Source organism: Malaya genurostris, chromosome 2, assembly GCF_030247185.1.
Source record: "Malaya genurostris strain Urasoe2022 chromosome 2, Malgen_1.1, whole genome shotgun sequence".
Taxonomy (NCBI): Eukaryota; Metazoa; Arthropoda; class Insecta; order Diptera; family Culicidae; genus Malaya; species Malaya genurostris.
Genome location: NC_080571.1, coordinates 93362528 through 93384426, shown reverse-complemented (window position 1 = coordinate 93384426; position 21899 = coordinate 93362528). Strand labels below are relative to the sequence as shown.

At 37.7% G+C, this 21899-nt stretch overlaps 1 protein-coding gene across 1 annotated transcript in view; it reads right to left on the bottom strand.

Moving 5' to 3' along the window:
- Positions 1–2930: 2930 nt before the first annotated feature.
- LOC131427887 (arrestin domain-containing protein 4-like) overlaps positions 2931–21899 on the bottom strand; it is a 62637-nt gene continuing 43668 nt past the window's right edge. The window contains exon 5 of the mRNA XM_058591454.1: positions 2931–3345. Within this exon, the coding sequence (XP_058447437.1) occupies positions 3130–3345 (216 nt within the window). The 3' untranslated portion in view covers positions 2931–3129. The remainder of the gene's footprint in view (positions 3346–21899) is intronic.

Below are 21899 nucleotides of genomic sequence, written 5' to 3'. Positions count from 1 at the left end.
TCCATTGGTTCGAGTATTCCTCGCTCTCATTTCCTACTTTACGATTCCTCAATCGCCTGGGCATACTCCAAAGAGTGCTCATTGAAGCTTCTCTTGACATACCTTCGACAAAATGTCTCCAATAGCTATATTTCTTGGCCCGAAGTATGCTATTTTTCAAAATTCTGAGGAGTTCATAATCCTCGTTTTAAAAACCTTTTGAATGCATTTTGTTACGCACTTTCCAGGTGCAATCTAGTCGAATTGAAGTCGAGCAAAGAGATAAATCTAAAGCACTTGGACGTGCAGGAGGTCTTGGGATCCGTATCATGTTACCCATGCTTACCACCGTCATGCTAAAATTGTCGCAAATGTTATATATTGAAGATGATCTGTTATCATTGTAAACGGAACCACACATCATTCCGTGCGAGTTAGAATCTCCCAGAATCAATCGTGGAGCAGGAAGGGCTTCGACCATTTCATTAAGCTGTCGCTGTCCTACTTGTGCCCTTGGAGGAATATAAACCGAAGCAATGCAAATGTCCTTTCCTTTAAAGTTTATTTGACAAGCAACAACTTCTATACTAGAAGTTGAAGGAATGTTTAATCCATAAAAGGAATAACATTTCTTAATTCCTAAAAGCACTCCACCATACGGAGAGTCTCTATCGAGATATATAACGTTAAAGTCATTAAAGCTCAAGGCTACACAGATAAAAATATTTTGTGATTTTACATTTATTTTCATGCACATATTTGGAGCAGGCAATTGAATGGAAATTTACATTACAAACCGAAGCGGTTTGTAAATATACAGTCTTGTTAAATGAAAAACTAAATGAATTTTAATGTAATTTTACATCAATCATGGTTTTCAATCAGATTTTTGTTTCAACTGATGTCTATTTCATAGTACTATCGGTTTACATGTCGTTTCATCTTTTCTTTCTGTGTATGTTTGATGTAAGCCATGTTTCGCACAAAGCAAATACATCGCATTTTTTACTATGCAACAAAACTTTAAATGAATAAAGTTTTGGCATGATGCTTCGACAATTCCACTACAGGACAGTGATTGAATCATTTGCGGCGAATGATAAATTATCCATCAAATGATACAAAACCTGAGAGAACTGGCCATTGAGCTAATAACTGTTTCAGAACAGTTCTAGCTATTTTGAGGAAGGTCTTTAAAGGTTCTGATGACAGGTTATTGAAAGAAGTAACTTTTTAGATGTGGGTTCGAGTTAAACGTGTCTGATTGAGAAACGGTACCGACCTGAATCGTGGAGGTGACTACATATTTTACATTTTTTTTTCTTCCATAATTTCCATTTGACTAATATACACAATCAACAGACAAAATACGATCCTAATGATTATTTATAAGTATATTTAAAAAACTAGTTTTAATTCGACTGCGCGGGACATGGAAATCAAATTCCGACAAAACAGCATTGAACATGTATGTTTACTTGACTAAGAAGTGCTTAACAATCGACATTCTTCAACAAAACGTCGGTGATTAGAAATGCACGGGACAGATCACGTCGCATTTTCAGTGCATCGAGTCCGATAAGCAGTCCGCGGCTTTCATAATTCAGCAACTGATCTTAAATGCATTCCACTGTAAACAAAATAGTTTAAATAAACGCAATCACCACAGTCGAAATTGTTAGTCAAGCTAAATAATTCGATATTTTTTCTGTTGAACACGGTTATATTTACATGAACGACAAAACTGTGTTGATTCTGAATCTCGCGCTCAGTGAGTTGAATAAAAATTGAAAAATTTCTTTATAGTTGAATCTGTTTCCAGGATTCTTTTACAACGTTTTTTAACCACATCCAAACCTAACAATTATGCATCATTCATTTTGGCTTGTGTACAACTGAACTTGTTTGAAAACACTCACAGCATCCATCCACATAACGGCGAAATAGATTTCGGTTTGGTTCGCCTATTGAACCATGGTTGTGTTTGCACTGAAATGCCAACTATGCGCTGCTGTTTCGACAATAAACGGCAGCCACTTTTTGCATAAAACATATTTCGGACACCACTTGGTTGAAAATAAAAGAGCAAAAAAAACACTCTAAGCGCTTTGCTTTTGCAGAGTGTTTTAAAACAACATGTATTGTTGTGCTACGGTCCAGCCAGAAGGATTTCCGCCTTTAGCATAGGACAACATCCGTCAGCATTGGTATCTGCTACGGTTTGACGGCCAGATGCGAGGAAGAGGGATGAAGACTACCGATAGGGGGCTGGAAAAACAGTTATCCGCCTCATCCAACCAACCCAGCCCAGAGGAGGATTGTTCGGTTTGCACAGGACTGCAAACATTCGCCAACTCTACATACGCTACGTGTATGTGACTGTAGAGGTGTAAGTTCCACAATCACCTTCTGTCGAAACTTTAAATTTTATTTGAATCCACAGCGTTCCTGGTACTACGTCATTTTCAGGACATAAATTATGAACGAATGAATAATTAACTTCGGCAGCAGAGTACATACCGTACTTCAAAGTTTTCCACAAAATGGGAACATCATTAATAGAGAATTTCATTTCGGTCCAGGACTGATGAATTAGACTATCGGCAGCTCATGCATATTTTACGAGAGTTTCTATAGTTGTAAATTTTATGAATGGCAGCTAATGCTTGCCGAACGTTTTAAGGAGTAGCGACGCGCCAAGGCTTTTGTCGACCGAAGCTGGAAACTTCCAAAAGTTAAAGGCAGTTTCACATCCTGAAACCATCAAAGGAGTTCATTTCCGTTATGGTTGAGAAATTTCCGATAAGCAGTGCTCCGAACAATGCATTATTGATATGCCGTTCCAGGACATGGTTTCGTTCATTCGTTCGTTCGTAAGGTCATCCGTCTTCATGAGTTCTCAATGATAATTCAAGTACGTGTGATATTTCTGAGATTATAAACCGATTAAGTTTGCTCTACATTTTACTGGTGCAGTCAAGTATCAGATTCTCGTTATTTGGTTAGTATCACACCCACTTGTCGGTATTAATTTTTGTTACTAATTGTTTCCATCGGCGAGCGAAAGACCGTTTCTGCATGGGCACGCTCGGGATGCGAGATTCAATCATAAACTCAGTGCAATATAATTAATCCTGAAATTGAGTTTCTCTATCCGCTTTCGACATTAGCAGCAGCGGCAGCAGAAGCCGAAGCAGTTGTGAGCAGCCCGGAAGCGCGTGACACGGGCAACGTGGCAGGATATCGTACATAGTTTTCCACCCATTCCTGCAGATCCTGGTCGTCTCGTCTGAACGGGTACGTACCGAGCGTGATGGGAACTTTCAGGACCATCTGCCGTTCCATGAGATTCGGTTCGATGAGAATCTAAAAGATAAACAAGGATGAGGAATTTAGTAAGCAGTGGTGAGACATGAGGTTGTGAGAAACGCGCTTTGAATTTGAATTATTTTAAATTGTATGGTCCTTTGAAACTAGAGCTCATTATGTGGAAAATTGTGGCTCTATGCGGAACATGTCTCATATGAGTACCGAACAGGAACCGAGCCTGTCTATCGCTTCCTGTTCAGCGTCTCTGAAGCCAAGCCGGCATGACAATGTGTAAAATAGGCGAGAGCTTTGTAGTATGAAGAAAAATGCGTTGAATACGACGAGTACCCGTCGAAATTTATCATATTCTCCTTTGTTAGAAATTTTAGAAGCACAATCAAACGCCTCTCGCATTCGAAAAGACGGGATTTTGAAAACGAGCCCTAGTAGGCTACGTAAAAAGTGACTGTCTGTTCTACTCACCAGTTGTCATATCCTCTCCCTTAGTGGCAGTTTATCAAACTAACAATAACGTATATCCTACACGTTATTGTTTATTTTTTCGTTTTTCGTGCACAATGAACGTACCGCGAATGAAGACTAATGTGGTAACTAAGGTAGGCTAGTGATGTTTCATTTAGGAGTGAGCTAAAGGCTTAAATATAAAAAAAACAACAAGGATCAGTCCCATGTGGTTGTTCGAGCCATTGATGTGGAACAAGGCAACCAAAATTTCTAATGATCTACAATCAAACAGTTTAATCAATCGTCGCACTTTTGAATCCGCAATTGCACGAGAGTATGCTTAGATTGATTTTGATTAGGAACCAAAGCCGAACATTGTTTGTTTTATAGCCGACGAAATAATATCAATATCCCAAATGTATGCAATTATATCTTTGACCATACTTGCGATACAATTTTGATATTTAGGGCATATTCAGGAGTGTTCTAGTTCTAGATGCATAATTAATGTCAGTTTTAAAATTTAAATCTAGAAATTATAACAAAATAAACTGGCAGCCTCAGCAGCGTTTTATCTGTGTTTCAAATATAGAAAAAAAAGAACGGCAATGTATCCCAGTTTTAAATTTGACAGTAGAACTGTTCGAATAAATAAAACTAAAACGGCTTGCTGGGGATACGTTTGTTTAAGTTTCAGTTATGTTATAGACCACCCATATGAATCTGGCAGCTGCTGAATTTGCTCTTAAGCTTCTTTTCGCCAAGCTTGTGTTCAAGTTTTGTATGCAAGCAATTATTTTTATAGCGTTAAGTTTCTCTAGCATTCTGCGATTTCGGTTGAAGCGATAAACTTTTTCTCATTATTAACAGGGCTTGTATTGTGAATCCTCAAACGAACGAAGCAACAAAAAAAAAGTACGAGGTGTAGTGTCAGAGACATAACTGGATGTCGTGAATACGAATAAAACTGACACCCTTTCTTTATACTTTCGATTATCAATTAGTTGATCGATTGTGTGAATTGTGCAAGCTTTCCTCTTTTCCACTACTACAATTTGAAGCGATACACCTAAACTAAAGTACAAATTAGTATCATTAAGCATTCTGACACACAATTAAATATTACGAAATAACCAGTATAGTTCTTTATGATAAAATAATGGTGGTTCTGAAAGGAACCTATCATTAATGGCTTATAAGTCGGTGCTATGCATTTTATATAGCAAATCAGCACAAAGTTCTACCACAAACTACAAGTGGTTGAAAAATGTGAAGTATACAGTATAGTGAAGAAAATTTCGCATAATTCTTTGGGTATACAATTATTGTTCTAAAAAGAAACATACAGAATTTTGATGTCAATTATTTCATTTCGGATTTAAATATTTCAGTGAAATGTTATAAAAATGCCGTACGAGATAAATTTCTGGCATTCAGAAGGGCCAAATTGTGTAATTCTCTAAAATATTAAACACTGTTGCGAGTTTTGCACTGCGAAAATAGCACAAAGCTAATCAAATTATCCTGAAAACTGGCTCTGTGATCTGAGCGTTTGAGGCAAAAGGTCTACTTCCATTGCCGACTGCTCCTCCTGACGACCGAAGTCATCCAGTTCCGTCGGTAGCAATAAGAGAAATGAACAGTTTTTATTCAAAGACTAGCTGACCCGTCGAGCTTCGTCTCGCCTGAAATTATTTTTTTCTAAATTTATGTTTTCGGACTGCAAAGTTGTCAAACGTTATTGTTTCTTTCTATTATTTTACTGATTACTTGGCTTACAATAAACGAATTACGACAAATTCATATCCAACACATTGACTTCATCCCGAAGAAGAAATATCATCAAGAATTATTGTGGAATTTGTTAATGCTTTTGTTAAGCAAAACCTAAACGAATGCACCGATTACCATCTCATCCTTCGAGTCAGTGTATTGAACAGAGATTGTAGATCTATCTCAAACTAAAGGTTTGACATATGGGATGATGGATTGGATTGAATCATATCCGACTGGTCGTAGTACGACCGTGAAAATTGGCGACTGCGTTACTCCATCATTCATCGTGAGCTCTGGGAAGCCATCTAGGACCATTCATATTTCTGCTATATCTAAATGATCTGAATTTCGTATTGCAATGTATGAAGCTATCATTTGTCGACGATTTCAAGCTGTTTCATCTCATCGAAGATCTGATAGACTTAAATTTCTTGCAATCACAGTTGGATGTATTTTCTAACTGGTGCAACGTCAACAGAATGGTTATGAATGCCTCTAAATGCTCCGTTATCTCCTTCTCTCGCAAACGAACCACGACCATGTATGATTACACTATTTCGCAAGCTGTACTAAAACGGGAGACATCAATTAAGGATCTAGGAGTGTTATTGGATTCAAAACTTAGTTTCAAAGATCACATAGAATATACCCTCTCTAAGGCACTAAAGATGCTAGGTTTCATCTTTCGCATCTCAAAAAATTTCAATAACATATACTGTTTGAAATCGTTATGTTGCGCTCTAGTTCGCTCTACACTGGAGTATGCTGTTGTTGTTTGGACACCACATTACCAAACTGATAAGCTGCGCATTGAAGGTGTCCAGCGCAAGTTTATTCGTTTTGCTTTGCGTCGCCTGCCCTGGAGAGATCCATTGTGATTCTTCCAAGCTACGGTTTATTCCCTCCCTCAGAATTCCTCGTGCTAGAACTAACTATGGCTTTAATGAACCGTTTTCGAGTATGTTTCGCGTATTTAATACTTGCTCTGATGAATTTGATTTCAATTTATCTCGTAACCCGTTTTCTTCGAATCTTTTCCCGCTAGTTTTATTAAGATAATTAGACGATATCAATTAGTTAGCTTTATAGTTTAAATAAGGGTAATCTAAGATTTCGTTATATATCATGTGGACAAATGTTATCTGTTGATACAAAAGATGGGAATGTTTCATGCCTGCTGGAGAAGGAGAATAAAATTCTCAGCTCCAGCAAGCATTTCCCTTGCTCCTAAATAAACAAATAAACAGATGGATGGAAAAGAGATGACCATGATAAATACTTTAAATTTTTAAAAATTTAATAGCAAATCCTTAGGGATTATCGAAAGTAATAAATTGGTTTTGAACGGTTGTCCATAACCTGCTTCACCGCTAGTGAAGCCTTAGTCGTGTTTGATGAATGTTCGTAGCATGATAATGACAGGATCAATTTTCGATTAACGAATTAGCGATAAAATGAAAAATTCTTGGACATTCGAAAGTTCAAATTACCCTTTTTTTGACATGAACGCTGGATTCGTTCAAGAATTGTATCAAAAGGCCTCTCATTCGTCGAGCCACCACATCGTTTTGCTTAGTATTCAGTCCTGAGAATCAATATTCTGTTCTAGCGGAGTGAACATGAGGAGTGATTATATCAGTATTCTTCTTATCGTTAAAGCCAATGTACAAAACATCAGATCTCACAACAAATGGTTCTTACATGCCACAATTTCTCCTTCAGATATGATATTCATGATTCGCATAAGGTAATTCGTCAAGTAATTAAAAGTTCGGAAAATGAAATGATTTGGCTTAAGCAGCTTACAAATCTGTATAAAATGTTCAAAACGACGAATCTGACAATGAGAGATTCTCTTTGTTTACTTTCTCTTTGGATTATTACGGTACTCTTAGCAATCCTTTACTCAAATTATTTACAGATAATAATAACTAAAGCTATCATCTTTGAATCTGCACTGAATAAATTACCGACAAAAAGCAGGAATGTTTCGCAATAATCGAAAGAGAAAATAAACAAAGAGAATCTCTCATTGTTACATTCGTCGTTTTAAACATTTCATACATAAATGTCATGTATATGTGCACCCTAAGCAGACCGTTTTGAAGTAAACCACTCTTGAAAACTCACCCGAATCGGCTGAACAAACTTCACCATGCTAAATGCCAGGAAAATATTTCCATCTGAACTCATTATTTCAACAGCAGAATCCTATCATTGATACGTAAAAAAAACATCGTTACATTATTTGATTTGTTCAACTCACGCCCACGATGGCCAACATTATTCATCTAACTACATCTATTATACCTAAAACAGTCATGTGTATTCCACCATAAGGTCATTTAGCAAGTAATGATTTTGATACCCTATTGGGCACGTGTTTCCAAATGACGAATCAATCATGCATGTAAAATCTCCACACAAAACTATTCGTTGCGCGCCAAAAAATTTATTCGACGATCTAGTATTCTTTCCTTCGACTGTCAAGCACTTATGCAACTTGTTGCGCGCCATCAATCGTAAATCTAGCAATCATTGGCGACTTTTTCAGTGGAAAATTCCATTGTCCATACAAAATAACTTTATTGGTTTTTCCCACTTTTCCGGTAAGTTTTCCTAATTTTTTGTCGTGAATACGACTTACTTTACTATGGGGTGCCTTTTCAAAATTTACCCTCTGAGAGAGTTATAAGTTTTTGATCGTGAATATCTCTTGTTGTATCTAACGAATCAACATAATTTTTGCTACATGCCATCGGAAATATGATCACAATTTTATGATAAAATTTTGAGTTGTGTGGCATAATCTCAAATAGTTCAAATTTCAACTTTTCTGAAATGTTTGGTATAAACGAGTATCAAAGAGGATAATTCATAAGGCGCGTTTACCTTTCTCGTATTTTGAAAGCTCATAGCTCAGTTATCTGTGGAAGAATATATATAATCTAACTACCAATAGAATCGAAATTTTTCAACTTAAACGTGTATAGCAAAAGCATTGAAGTATTTCAATAGTACACTATTGAAAAACCTGTCTCATTTGACCCATGTTAACACCAGCCAATCAAAACGCGTTCTGAGGAAGAGAACAAAATATCTGCTGCTGTACAACAAATCGTTCAAGAAAAATGTTCCGAAAAGTGGTGAATATCGTAGTGAGTTCCTCAATTTGGTCCTTCTGAATGCTAGAAACGAATCCCTACAGCATATTGATAGTTTCTTTCAATAAATTATGCAAATCCAAAATGAAATAATCGACATTAAAATTCTGTATGCGGCTATTTTTATAGCCGTTAGGACCGCCCATTAGTGGAAAAGCTACAAACGAAATCACACAAAAGGAAATCTCTTAACAAAAATTGAATCAGTTTGGATTCTATCGCCTTTGCGAGCAGATGTGTTTTGTGTCGTCTGCACAGCTAGTTTCACTTTCGACAAGAGCGATTACGTCACAGCTGCCAGTCATCAGCATTGAAAAAAAAACAACGGTGGAGAGTATTACACAATATCAGCCGTTCTAATGGCTCTTAAAGTTTTCTAAAGAACTATTAGAATATGTTCTTCGCAAATCGAAGGTAATTATTCTCAGTTTAGTGCAAATCAAGAACAGTTTGGTTAGATTTGTGCACTTTTCGCTGTGTGAAATTCACAGTAATCGAGATCAAGTGAAGCCTTCTTTGTTTTTGCGAAAAATGTGAAAAAAGGGAATGCTCGCATAATTCATACAATTGAAATTCGGAAGTGTTAAGGAACATGTCAGTTTTTTCGTATTCACGACATCCAGTTATGTGGCTGACATTACCCACCCGCCTTTTTGATGTACGAACCCGGTGGGGGTAAAAACTGATCAAACAAAAAAAATCATCTCAATCCGTCCATCCGTTCTTACGTGATGCGATTACAAAGAATGTTCTCTGCATTTATATATATAGATTACCTTTTCTATTTGTTCAATAGATTCTGATATGTGCCTGACTACCTCAAAACCGTCGTCCGGATGCGAAAAAGGCAAGCAAGCGTGATGAATTTTCCTCATTATTTCCAAAAGTTTTAGAAAACTTTGTTTTTCAATTATTTTTAGGGTTTTTTCTGACTGTTAAAAATATAATCACGAATTCCTGATCATATTTCCGATAGCTTGTAGAAAAAAATATGTTGGGTTAAGTACATCAAACGATATTCGTGGTAAAGTTCTCCCCATTTCGTACCGTGGTATATTGAATGCATTGTCTATTGTTTTTGCATGGTTCACTTTGCTTTGATTTCTCCCCTAGCTGTGTGTCGGGCCGGTTTGGTTTATGCATGAATGATGGGTGAATGTGTGAAGTGTAATGAAAAAATAACCATATCGGATATTAGAATTGCATGTTCAGTTTGCGAGAATGGCTATCACCAGCGCTGTACTGGGCTTACGAGAGCCATGGCCGGTTGGGTTTCAGATACACCGGCGCTTTTGTTTAAATGTGCTGATTGCTTGGAAGGTGCCGCGATGGCTAATGTGATGCCAAAGGATGATGTTCTTTCGCTCATTAGTGATGTGAAGAAGGAGATGGAAAAATTCAAATCCATCACTGATTCGTTTGCTGGTGTGCGGTAGAGCATCGAGGCACACAGAAAAGGGAATCGATAGACTGATCAGATCTTCCAATGATGCTCTGGAGAGCAAAATGGCCTGCTTAGAAAACAGTGTGGCCAGAAAGTTGGACGATTTGAAAAGTTTGTTGATTTTGAATAATCAGCAAAATAATAATGATTTGGTTCTAATGAAGAGAAAGAAAGTTGTTGCAAATAGAAAGACTCATTCGGAGTCGGATGGAAATCCCAGACGAAAGAGAAAAGTTATTTCAAATACTGATGATGAACCGCTTGATAATAATATTGTTAATGAAGGTAACGACGAAGTATTTGATAGAAACAAAAAAAAGTCATACGCGGACGTTCTATCTGGGAAATTTTCTAGAAAAAGAACGAAAAGCAATAGAAATCGTAAGACTCGCTCGGTTATTATGATCAAACCTGTCGAGTCTTCGCAAACGAGCGATGACACGAGAAAGGTTTTGAAGGGTAAGTTAGATCCAAGAACACATAAAATTAGTAATTTTAAAAATGGTAAAGATGGCTCGATTATTGTTGAGTGCGCAGCAGGAGAGGACATTCAATCAGTGAAAGAAAACATTGAAAGTAATTTAGGAACTGAATACAATGCTGTTATACCCAAGCCCGGGAAACCAAAACTGAAAATAGTGGGGATGAGGGATCGATATTCCTCTGATGTATTTATTGACCTATTGAAAAGTCAGAATCAGGAAATTTCGATCGAAGATGTAAAAGTTGTTGCTGACTTTGAGAATCCACGCTTCAAATATAACAAATATAGTGTTATAATTGAGGTTAATAAGAATACTTATTCCAGCTTGATGGCAGCCGGCAAGGTTTGCGTCGGCTGGGATAGGTGTTCGGTTTTCGAGTCGTTTAACGTATTGCGCTGTTTCAGGTGTGGTGAGTTTGGTCACAAGAGCACCGAATGTTTAAACAGTGAAAATTGTTCCAAATGTAATTCCGCACATAGAACATCTGAGTGTTCTTCAACTGAATTCAAATGCGTTAATTGTCTGAAAATGAACAAAGAAAGGAAATTGAATTTAGACATTCACCATCCAGCATTTAGTAAGCAGTGTCCTGTATATCTGAGATTGCTTGAAACGAAAAAGAACAACATTATGTCAATGGAATAGCAACTAATCAGTGAGAGGCATTCATATATTTTGTATTTGAACATTGCCGGTTTGTCGTCTAATTATGTCGCATTGCGTCATTTTATAGAGGATAGACATCCTTCATTAGTTTTGCTCTCAGAAACACATATTGTTGATTCTGACGCTTTCGATCAGTTCAGTGTTCCGGGTTACACTGTTGCTTTTTGTTTGTCCCATTCCAGGCACACGGGTGGAGTTACAATTTACGCCAGAGAATCAATTAAATTCAGCATTCAATCAAACGAAGCAGTTGGAAATAATTGGTTCTTGGGTATATAAGTTGAAAGAGGCATGCAGATGGGAAATTATGGAGTTGTTTACCACTCTCCAAGTTCAAGCGATCGCCAGTTTCTGGAAATTCTAGAAAACTGGTGGGAGAATTTCGTAGATTTTGGTAAACTAAATATTATTACTGGAGATTTTAATATCGATTGGCTCAGTGATCAAGGTTCGACTCAATTGAAACAGTTAGCAGAATTCTTCAATTTGAAGCAATTTGAATCTCGACTTGTATCAAGAAGCTTGGGTTGTACACAGTTGACTGGAAATTTGGATCACAGGGCATCTATTCTTACTGACATATTAAAAAAGTGTACTAATGAATTAGTAACTGAAAAGTATGTTAGTTTGAACAGCTCGAGTAGTTGGTACTCAATAGACCTCTTACGGTTAAAACGGGAGAGGGATAATCAGGAATCAGAACAAATTGGCACAAATGGCACGTTCCCCTTGACATTTGGAGATTTGTGCCTTGCCATCAATTTGTTTTTAGCATCATTTTCCCGATATATAAGAGGGAAGGATTGAAAGGAAATGGTAAGGGTTGGACTAGGAGGATGGGAAAAATTGACGACACAAAAACACATAAAAGCAGAAGTAAATTCTGCACCCCTAAGGGATGCCGATCAATCTGCTGAGGATCACATTTAGTGGAAGCAGAAGTAAATTCTGAACCTCTACGAGGTCCCGAACAGTCTGCTGTTAATAAAACCTCCAACCCCCGAGAGGATTTAGAGATCTTACAAAAGCGACACCATTCTGCACTCCCGGAAGAATGCAGAACGATTCGCAGTATGTACGAGCAGAAGTAAATTCGGCACCCCCTAAAGGATGCCAAACAATCTGCTAAACCCTATTTAAGGTGAATACAGAAGGGATTCATTCACTCCAGGAAGAACGATGAACCCTTCTGACTATAGCTCCTTACCACATTGGGTGAGAAACGAGAGAATTTCCTTCAATTTTAGCTCCGCATACACAGACTCAACCATGTATGGAGAACCAAAAACCCGGATACGTAGCAGCGTCAATGCGGGACAGTTACATATCAGATGATATGAAGTACCATAATCGCATTCACACAAATCACACGAATAATACTCAGCACGTTGAATAGTAGCCATGTGATAATTGAGTTTGCAATGTCCAGTCAGAGCTCTGACCAGAATACTGCAATGTTGCTTGGAGAAATGCAGTAGACACTTTGACATTTTCAGATTTAAATCTGGTAGAAATGCTTTTGTCTGAGCGCAAGTTTGCAAGCTGCGCCAGTAGCTGGCATGTTTGGATGCAGCCCAAGAACGAATCTTGTGCTTTATCCAACTAGTTGAAAGTGGTAAAGCTGGTTCAGGACCAACGAAATCATTCGTTGCACCAGCTCTAGCCAGCTCATCAGCCCATTCATTTCCAGTAATACCGGAATGGCCGGGTACCCATAAGAAGTAAACAGCATTTGAAATGCTGAGGTCTTCAATTTGAGTTCGACATGCGATCACTAGATTCGACCGTGAGTCATTCGAACTGAGTGCTTTTAAGGCTGCCTGACTGTCGGAACAAAAATAAATTCGTTTACCACAGATCCTCTGCTGAAGTGCCGATTGTACTCCACACAGAATCGCGTAGATTTCTGCTTGGAACACTGTACAGTATCTACCAAGTGAATGAGACTGCTCCAGCCTCATTTCACGACAGTAGACACCAGCACCAGCACGACCATTCAACAGAGAACCGTCCGTATAACAAACTATGTGTTCATCAAGTTGTCGTTCCAGACAACCAGACAACCATTCCTCACGAAGAGGATAGCTCACATGGAATGTTTTGAAAGGAAAACTGCATGTGAGAGTTAGGTCACTAGGAGCGAGTAAATACTCATCCCATGTAACCATTTGAGACCACAAGCGAGTGTGGCTGGTAGCATAATCTAATGGGTTACTGTTCCAAAGCCCTGTAACCTTAAGACGGTATGCACAAGATAATGCTTCTTGTTTTAGGAACACATGTAGTGGTTTAATGCACAGTAGCGCCTCTAGAGCAGCAGTAGGAGTTGTCGTGAATGCTCCTGTCATCGCCATTAGGACCATCCTTTGGAGATGATTTAGCTTTGACTGAACTGTCGCGACTTCTCCTTTCTGCCACCATACAAGACATCCATATGCTAAAATTGGTCTAACAATAGTTGTGTAGATCCAATGAATATATCTGGGTTTGAGTCCCCATGATTTTCCAAAAGCTCGTCTGCATTGGCCGAAAGCCATACAAGCTCTCTTAATCCTGAAGTCAATGTGAGCAGACCAATTCAGTTTTGAGTCAAGAATAACCCCGACGTATTTAACTTGATCGACCACAGTGACCTCTGAACCGAAGAACTGTAACGGACGAGCTCCTGTAATTATCCTACGATGAGTGAAAAGCACCATTGATGTTTTGCCCGGATTTACAGACAATCCAACCTGACAACACCATTGTTCAACAGATCGTAGGGCTTGCTGCATTAAATCAAAGAGAGTGTTAATGCTTATACCGGTCATCAATATATGATAATCGTCGGCAAAACCATAAGTCGGAAATCCAAGGTTATTAAGTTTCCTTAACAAACCATCAGCGACTAGGTTCCATAAAAGTGGGGTTAGTACACCACCTTGAGGACACCCACAGACACTCAGCTTTCTAATCTCTGCTTGCCGAAGCGATGAACAAAGAAGTCGATTGCTAAGCATTGCGTGTATCCAATTTGTGATACTTGAAGGTATGCCATGACCACGAGCTGCTTCCAGAATTGAATTGAAAGACACGTTATCAAAGGCACCTTCAATATCTAGGAAAACTCCCAAGCAAGATTGCTTTTGTGAGAAAGCTTTTTCAATGTTGTACACAACATCATGTAACAGGGTTGTAGTGGACTTTCCACGCTGGTAAGCATGTTGCATTCCATGTAGCGGATGCACGCCCAGACTAACATTCCTGATATAGTGATCGACTATGCGTTCCACTGTTTTAAGAAGAAATGAGCTAAGACTGATAGGCCTGAAACTCTTCGCTTCCTCATAAGTGTCGCGACCGCCTTTGGGAATAAATTTGACAATTATTTCCTGCCAGGCTCTTGGAATATATCCTGTCGCAAGACTAAAAGTAAGTATTTTCTTCAAAACATGTTTGAATCTATTCTTACTGACATATTAAAAAAGTGTACTAATGAATTAGTAACTGAAAAGTATGTTAGTTTGAACAGCTCGAGTAGTTGGTACTCAATAGACCTCTTACGGTTAAAACGGGAGAGGGATAAGCAGTACAAGAGATTCTGTAGAACTAACAATGATAGTCACTGGAGTAGATATACACAAGCACGAAATATTTATTCACGGGCCCTGAAGAAGACTAGATATGAATACATACAGAGGAAGATCAATCAAAATCAACAAAACAGCAGAGAGTTATGGAAAATTCTCAAACAGTTGATCAAGCCTACACATAGTGCATCGAAAACCATAACTTTTAACGGTATAGAAGAGTAAGGAAAATCGACTGGTATTGACAATGTAAACTCAAAAGTGATACAGGATTGCTTTCATGTTATCGGACACGATCTACTGGATTTGGTAAATGAATCGTTGTACACGGGGCACGTACCAAAAGTGTGGAAAGAATCTCTGGTGGTTCCTATCCCCAAGGTTACTGGAACGGATAAAGCCGAGGAGTACCGTCCCATTAACATGCTGCACACACTGGAAAAAATTCTGGAACTTGTTGTTAAAGATCAGCTGATTAACTATTTGAACTCTAACAGTTTGCTAATACCGGAACAATCGGGATATCGTAAGGGTCACTCTTGTGAAACCGCTTTGAACCTAGTATTGGCAAAATGGAAGGAGAAAATCGAAGCCGAAGAGAGTATCTTTGCTGTGTTCTTGGATCTGAAGAGGGCCTTTGAAACAATTTCAAGACCTTTATTGTTGCAGACATTACGGCGTTTTGGCATCGGGGGAATGGCACATGAATGGTTTGAAAACTATTTATGTGGTAGATCTCAAAAGACTGTTTTTAACGATGTAGTGTCTAGTTCCCTCGGTAATTCACTTGGTGTGCCTCAGGGAAGTGTGTTAGGTCCTATTCTATTTATTATGTATATTAATGATATGAAGCGAGTTTTACGTTTCTGTGATATAAATTTGTTTGCTGATGATACTGTTCTGTTCATTACGGCTAAAGATTTCAATGAAGCTGTTGCACATTTAAACGAGGATCTAAGTTCGCTGGTTCGATGGTTAAAATTTAAGCAACTGAAACTAAACGTCGCGAAAACTAAATATATGGTTATTTCTTCTGTTAGCACCGGTCATGACGCCAATGTGGAAATTGATGGTGAAATTATTGATCGCGTTAGAGAAATGAAGTATCTTGGAGTCATAATTGATGAAAAGTTAACATTCAAATCTCATATCAATAACGTCATCAAAAAGATGGCCAAAAAGTATGGTGTATTATGTCGTTTGAAAAATGACTTAACGACCCATAGTAAGATTCTTTTGTATAAAACAGTCATTTCACCACACATTGACTTTTGCCCATCCATTCTGTTTCTTGCTAATAACACACAAATCTTGAGATTACAGCGACTGCAAAATAAAATCATGCGATTAATTCTAAAATGTAGTAGATATACCTCGTCAGGTTTTCTACTGAACGCATTACAATGGCTTTCAGTGAAACAGAGAATTTACTACTTAACCATGGTATTTATTTTCAAGATATTAAACGGCATGCTGCCTCGATATTTGTATGATCGAATTGAAAGAGGAACTGATTTGCATAGGTACAATACTAGAAACGCATCTGATGCTAGAACACCAAGCTTTCTGTTAGCCAGATCGCAAAACTCATTGTTGTACAAGGGAATAAGTTTTTTCAATTCGATGCCAAGAGAAATCAAACGCGCAGCGACATTGGTGGAGTTCAAAAGGTTATGTATTTCACACATAAAGTCCGCTTTGTAAGCAAATATTTAGTTAGTTAGTTCAAATTTTTTAGATTTTTTATTTTTTTTACGTATTACGAAGATTGTATTTTCTTTTTCTTTTTGTTTATATATATTATTGTGAGACGAATTAAGTTACTATGTTCGGTATGATGATGATGGATTTTTAGTTTGTTTGAGAGTTAAAAATAATGAGCAGTCTACAAACGTTTGAGCCTCGCGCGCGAAGCAGGTAGTGACTATTTGGAAAGCGAATAGGACTGGCCGAAGAGCCTTAGCATTCAGTGTGTTAAGTTTGCTCTTGACCTTGATCGCAAGGTTTGATTAATAATTTAAGGAATTGATTCGGGAGATTAATTGGGATCGACAGTTGTTGATGGAATTGGGCTTGGCTCTGCTCATCCGCAGTCTCGTTACTCCATCGTAGCTGATGTGTGTAGCGACGAACTGGTCCGGCGGGAAGGGCCAGATGAATTACTGTCTGATACTGGTAAAGATATCGGGTTCGATTCCTGATGTGATCAAGGATCTTCCCGGGTTGGAAATTTTCTTGATTAACCCTGGATAGTAAATCCGAAATATTTGAATATTATTTTGTGGTCAGTCGTTCTTTTGAAGAAGAATCAATACCTGCTAGATTAATCAGATCGTTTTCTTTTGTTTACTGGTTGAGATATGTGCAAAAATATTAATTATCATTTAGATAACTCGTTCTGCTCACACCTTTGTTGGGGTATGAGGTGGGACCATCATCATCATCTTTTGTACAGGATAAATTTTGAAAAGGCGCCCCATAATAAAGTAAGTCGTATTCAGGACAAAAGAACCGATTTGAAGAATTGTGGAATCAGGAACTTGAACTTGGATTTTAGTAGATTAGGGGCTGTCCATGAAAGACGTCAAACTTTTTTTTTTACGATTTTTGACTCCCCATCCCCCCTTTGTCACAAATTGTCACAGATGCAAAGACCCCACACCCCCCCTATGTCACATGTCACGAATTCAAAATAAATAAAATTCATCTCAGTACATTCTCAATATGTATGACAAACCTTACAAATATGAGGGAAAAATCGATTTATTACATGCTCTCATTAGATTAAAAAATATCCCTAAAACTTCAAAATCATCGGAATTATTTTATTAATGTTAATTATATAATTTAACAAAAGTATTTGATTGGAATTGATGAAACATTTAAATCATCTGTTTCAATCCTTCTATGGGGTACATAGATATATAATTTCTTAAGCTAAGGAATAATATTTCCTTAGTGTAGCATACAGGGCTGAGAAAATAAAGTTCAAAACCTCATAAAAACGAGATTACTGCCGAAGAATCATTTCAAGATCAGTTGATTTATGTAAGTTCAATCATTGGATGATTCGATAAGCTAATATAATATACTATTATCAATGCTGGAAATTACTGAAGAATATGTCAGTGCATAACTTAAGTTAAACATCTTTTTCTTTTTTACTCATATTAGGCAAAATTTATTAATTTCGCTAATTTACTCGCTCCTCCGTGCACATTTGCTGATCACAACAAAAATGATTTCCTGCATCATTCATTTCCGAATTTACAAGAAGAAGCTTTTACACGTTTTCCTATAGAATGTAAACGTTTATTGTGGATATTTTTTTCAGGAAATAAGGGAAAGCAGTAATATAATTTTAAAAATGCTCTCATTGAAAATAGTGGACGTCACATTCCAAAAACCTCCCCCCTTCCCCCTGTCACAAAAGGTTACGTTTTATGAAACACCCCCCTCCCCCTGGCGGCGTGACGTCTTTTATGGACAGCCCCTTACAATTTCGGAACCGAAGTCAGTTCCAGAATCTTTTTCCAGAATCCAGTTCAGCACGCAGGCTCCGAATTCTTAACCCATATTCCGAAACTAAGCTCTGAAACTTGAAGACGATTTCTCGCCACGACTACCAAAATGGATTGCATAGAGTACAGTTAAATGTCGCATAATTCTTTGGGAGTATTATTATGATTCTCAGAAGAACCGAGCAGAAGGATTCTGGAATAAGGAACTGGACCTGAATTCAAGAACTAAATTTAGAACTAAGAGCAAACTCAGAGTTCAGTTGCAATTCTAGAACTACAATTTCGAAACTAAAATCAGTTCCGGAATATAGTTCCAGAATCCAGTTTCAGAATGCGAATGAGAGTTGCTACCTGAGCGTTTGAGGTTTTAACCACGCAGAAGGTGCACTCTCCGTTGCTGCTGTTTGATGACATCACTCCCTCGACGACTGGAAAGCAAATGATAAATCATTCTCACGACGTCTACTTCCATCCAACACACAAATGATCGATTTTCGATCACGGTTCCCCTTTTAAACACATTAGCGGCTCTTACACGAGTCATTAAAAATGTCATTACTAAAAAATAATATCATTTTAATGAACGCGTAATGGTGCATTAATGACGAGATTTCTAACAAATTTGAAATACATCATTACTTAGTCATCATTTAAAAAGACATTTTAAATGCTCGTGTAAGGGCCGCTATTTAGATGAAGATATGTGCCTGACTACCTCAAAATCGTTGTCCTTGCGCGAAAAAGCCAAGCAAAAGTAAAGAGTTTTCCGCGTTGTTTTCAAAGTTTCAGAAAACTTAATTTTTGAGTTGTTTGTGGTTATCTCACACTGTTCAAAATATTATCCTAAATTCCTGATCATATTTTTGATGAAATGGTGAAAGAATTATGTTGCTGCCGTTAATACAAGTCGAGATATTCACGATTAAGTTCTGCCCATTCTTCCGGAGAATCTTTTCATGATCAGTTGATCAGTGAATTTTAACTCATATCGATCAATATCGGTACTGATCTTCCGTCACACAATGGGTACTGATTTTGAGCTAAAATGATTCTTAATTTATGTAAGTTCAATCATTGGATGATTCGATAAGCTTTGATGTTGATGGAGGAAAATCACATATGATCAAGATAAGACATGACATGATCTACGTCTGAAATCGTTGATCTCCCGCCCTTTTTCAAATGGAGTACGAGAAATTCTTATGATATACTATTATCAATGCTAGAAAATCAAATTACTGAAAAAATTGTCAGTGCATAACTTAAGTTAAACCGTTTGAAGGCATCTTTTTCTTTTTTACTCATATTAGGTAAAATTTATAAATTTCGCTAATTTACTCGCTCCTCCGTGCACTTTTGCTGATCACAACAGAAATGATTTCCTGCATCATTCATTTCCGAATTTACAAGAAGATGCTTTTACATCAACAAATACACTTTTTCCTATAGAATGTAAACGTTTATTGTGAAGATTTTTTCAGGAAATAGGGCAAAGCAGTAATATAATTAGGCATTCCAACAACCCTCCCCCCTTCCCCCTGTCACAAAAGGTCACGTTTTGTGAAACACCCCCTCCCCCTTGCGGCGTGACGTCTTCTATGGACAGCCCCTCGGCACAATTAGTCTTGATCCTCTGACAATGAGGTTGCCAACGGTACCCATTTCGTTCCGGAAAGCATGGAACGGCTTTATCAAATCGGACGTGTAATTCCAAATTCCGCCATTCAAACACCCTCGAAGTTCACACAATACAGGGTAGCTGAAAAATTTTGAAATTCATCGGTATCGATAGCTGCAACTTCCATAACACTTCGAATGTACATGTCTGAATCGGGGTCGAACTCAACACATTCGGATGTATGCGATAATCTTGACAATGGATCAGCGATGTTGGATTTACCGCTCCGGTTAGAGCTGTGCGCCGCGCGCCACGCCGCCGCCGCCGCCGCCGATAATTTCGACACGCCGCCAATTTAAGAAAAAGATGATCAGCGCGCCGGTTATCCCTTTTTAATCGTGCCGCCGATAATATTACATCAGCCGAAAAAATGATTTTATCAATGTGGAAAATTGTTTACAGTTTTCATGAAAATTCATTGAAAATTACAGTACAGTCACTTTCCTCCTACTTATACTGAAAATCAGTACTACCGTTGTCAACCGAAGCCAATGTCATTTGATTCAAAGTCTATTTTCTGTCTTTATTTAAAAGGTTTTGAGCTATTGGCACATTATCGGTCGCGACATCTGAAAATGAAAAATGGAACCAAGAAAAGGAGGGTTCTTCCGAAAAAAATAAATAATGTTAGGTTTTTTCGGATTAACATTTTTTTTTAGAAACCAGTGTAGTGTTGATTTCTCGGGTACTAGAAAGTTTAGCGATCCAGTACCATTTATTTTGGATACTTTATTTGTTATTTCCGAACATTTGAAAAATGGTATAGAACAAAGTTTCATGCTCCATTCTAAATAAACGTTAGTTTTCGCACAATAAATTAAGATCAACGTTACCAACTCAAAGTAGAAACATTTTCTTCTACTTCTACTATGACTTTTCAAATGAATTTACCCGTTTTTATAAGAAATCGTTACAAATGTGAAGTAATTAAAATTTGAATTTGTTAATTTGATATTATTTTTGATATCTGAATGAATTTGAGCGCCAAATCGATTTTATGTTAATTACATACAATTACATACGATATACTTATTTTTTGAGTTGATAAAACGATTTTTATACATGATAATTATCAACTATGTAAAAAGCGATTTGATAAATAGTTCCGAATAAAACTTCATATTTCTTGCTCATAATAAAAAAAAACCCTTTGTATATGAATGAAATATTTATTTAAACAATAGTCAACCATCTCCAAATAATCGCACTTATACTCATCTCAATTTCTCTTCTAATTCGATGCATTCGAAACCATTTACCATCTCTATTCACCACGTTGGCTTAAATGGATCACATAAACATTAGGATCTTTGATTGTAGGTCGACAAAACAATAAGATAGAGAAATTGTCCTGTGTGAATCAATATTAAAATTTTTAATATGTTTATAATTGATTACGCCGAATCGCGCCGCCTCCGCCGCCGATGTTTTCAGGAAATAGCGTCACGCCGATTCGCCGCCGCCGCTGGTCAAAAAGACGTTTCAGCCGCCGATGTTGACAATTTTGATCGGCGCACAGCTCTAGCTCCGGTAGATTACATCATAAGTAAAAGCTTGCATCCGTAAAACCCAACGATCGATCCTAATGCATGGTGATGAATTCCGAGAGAAGATAGCTTCGAGGGGCTTAAGATCTGTCTCTATTTCTAAGCGGATCCCTAAAAGATAGGTACGGAAACGTTCGACTGCCCAAACTAAGGCTAAAGCCTCTCTTTCTGTATGCGCGTAGCGTCGTTCGGTTTCGGTCAAACTTTTGCTTGCGTACACTACTACTTTTGGCAACCCTTCTTGATACTGCAAAAGTACGGCGCCCAATCCCACCGGCGAAACATCTGCTACCAGC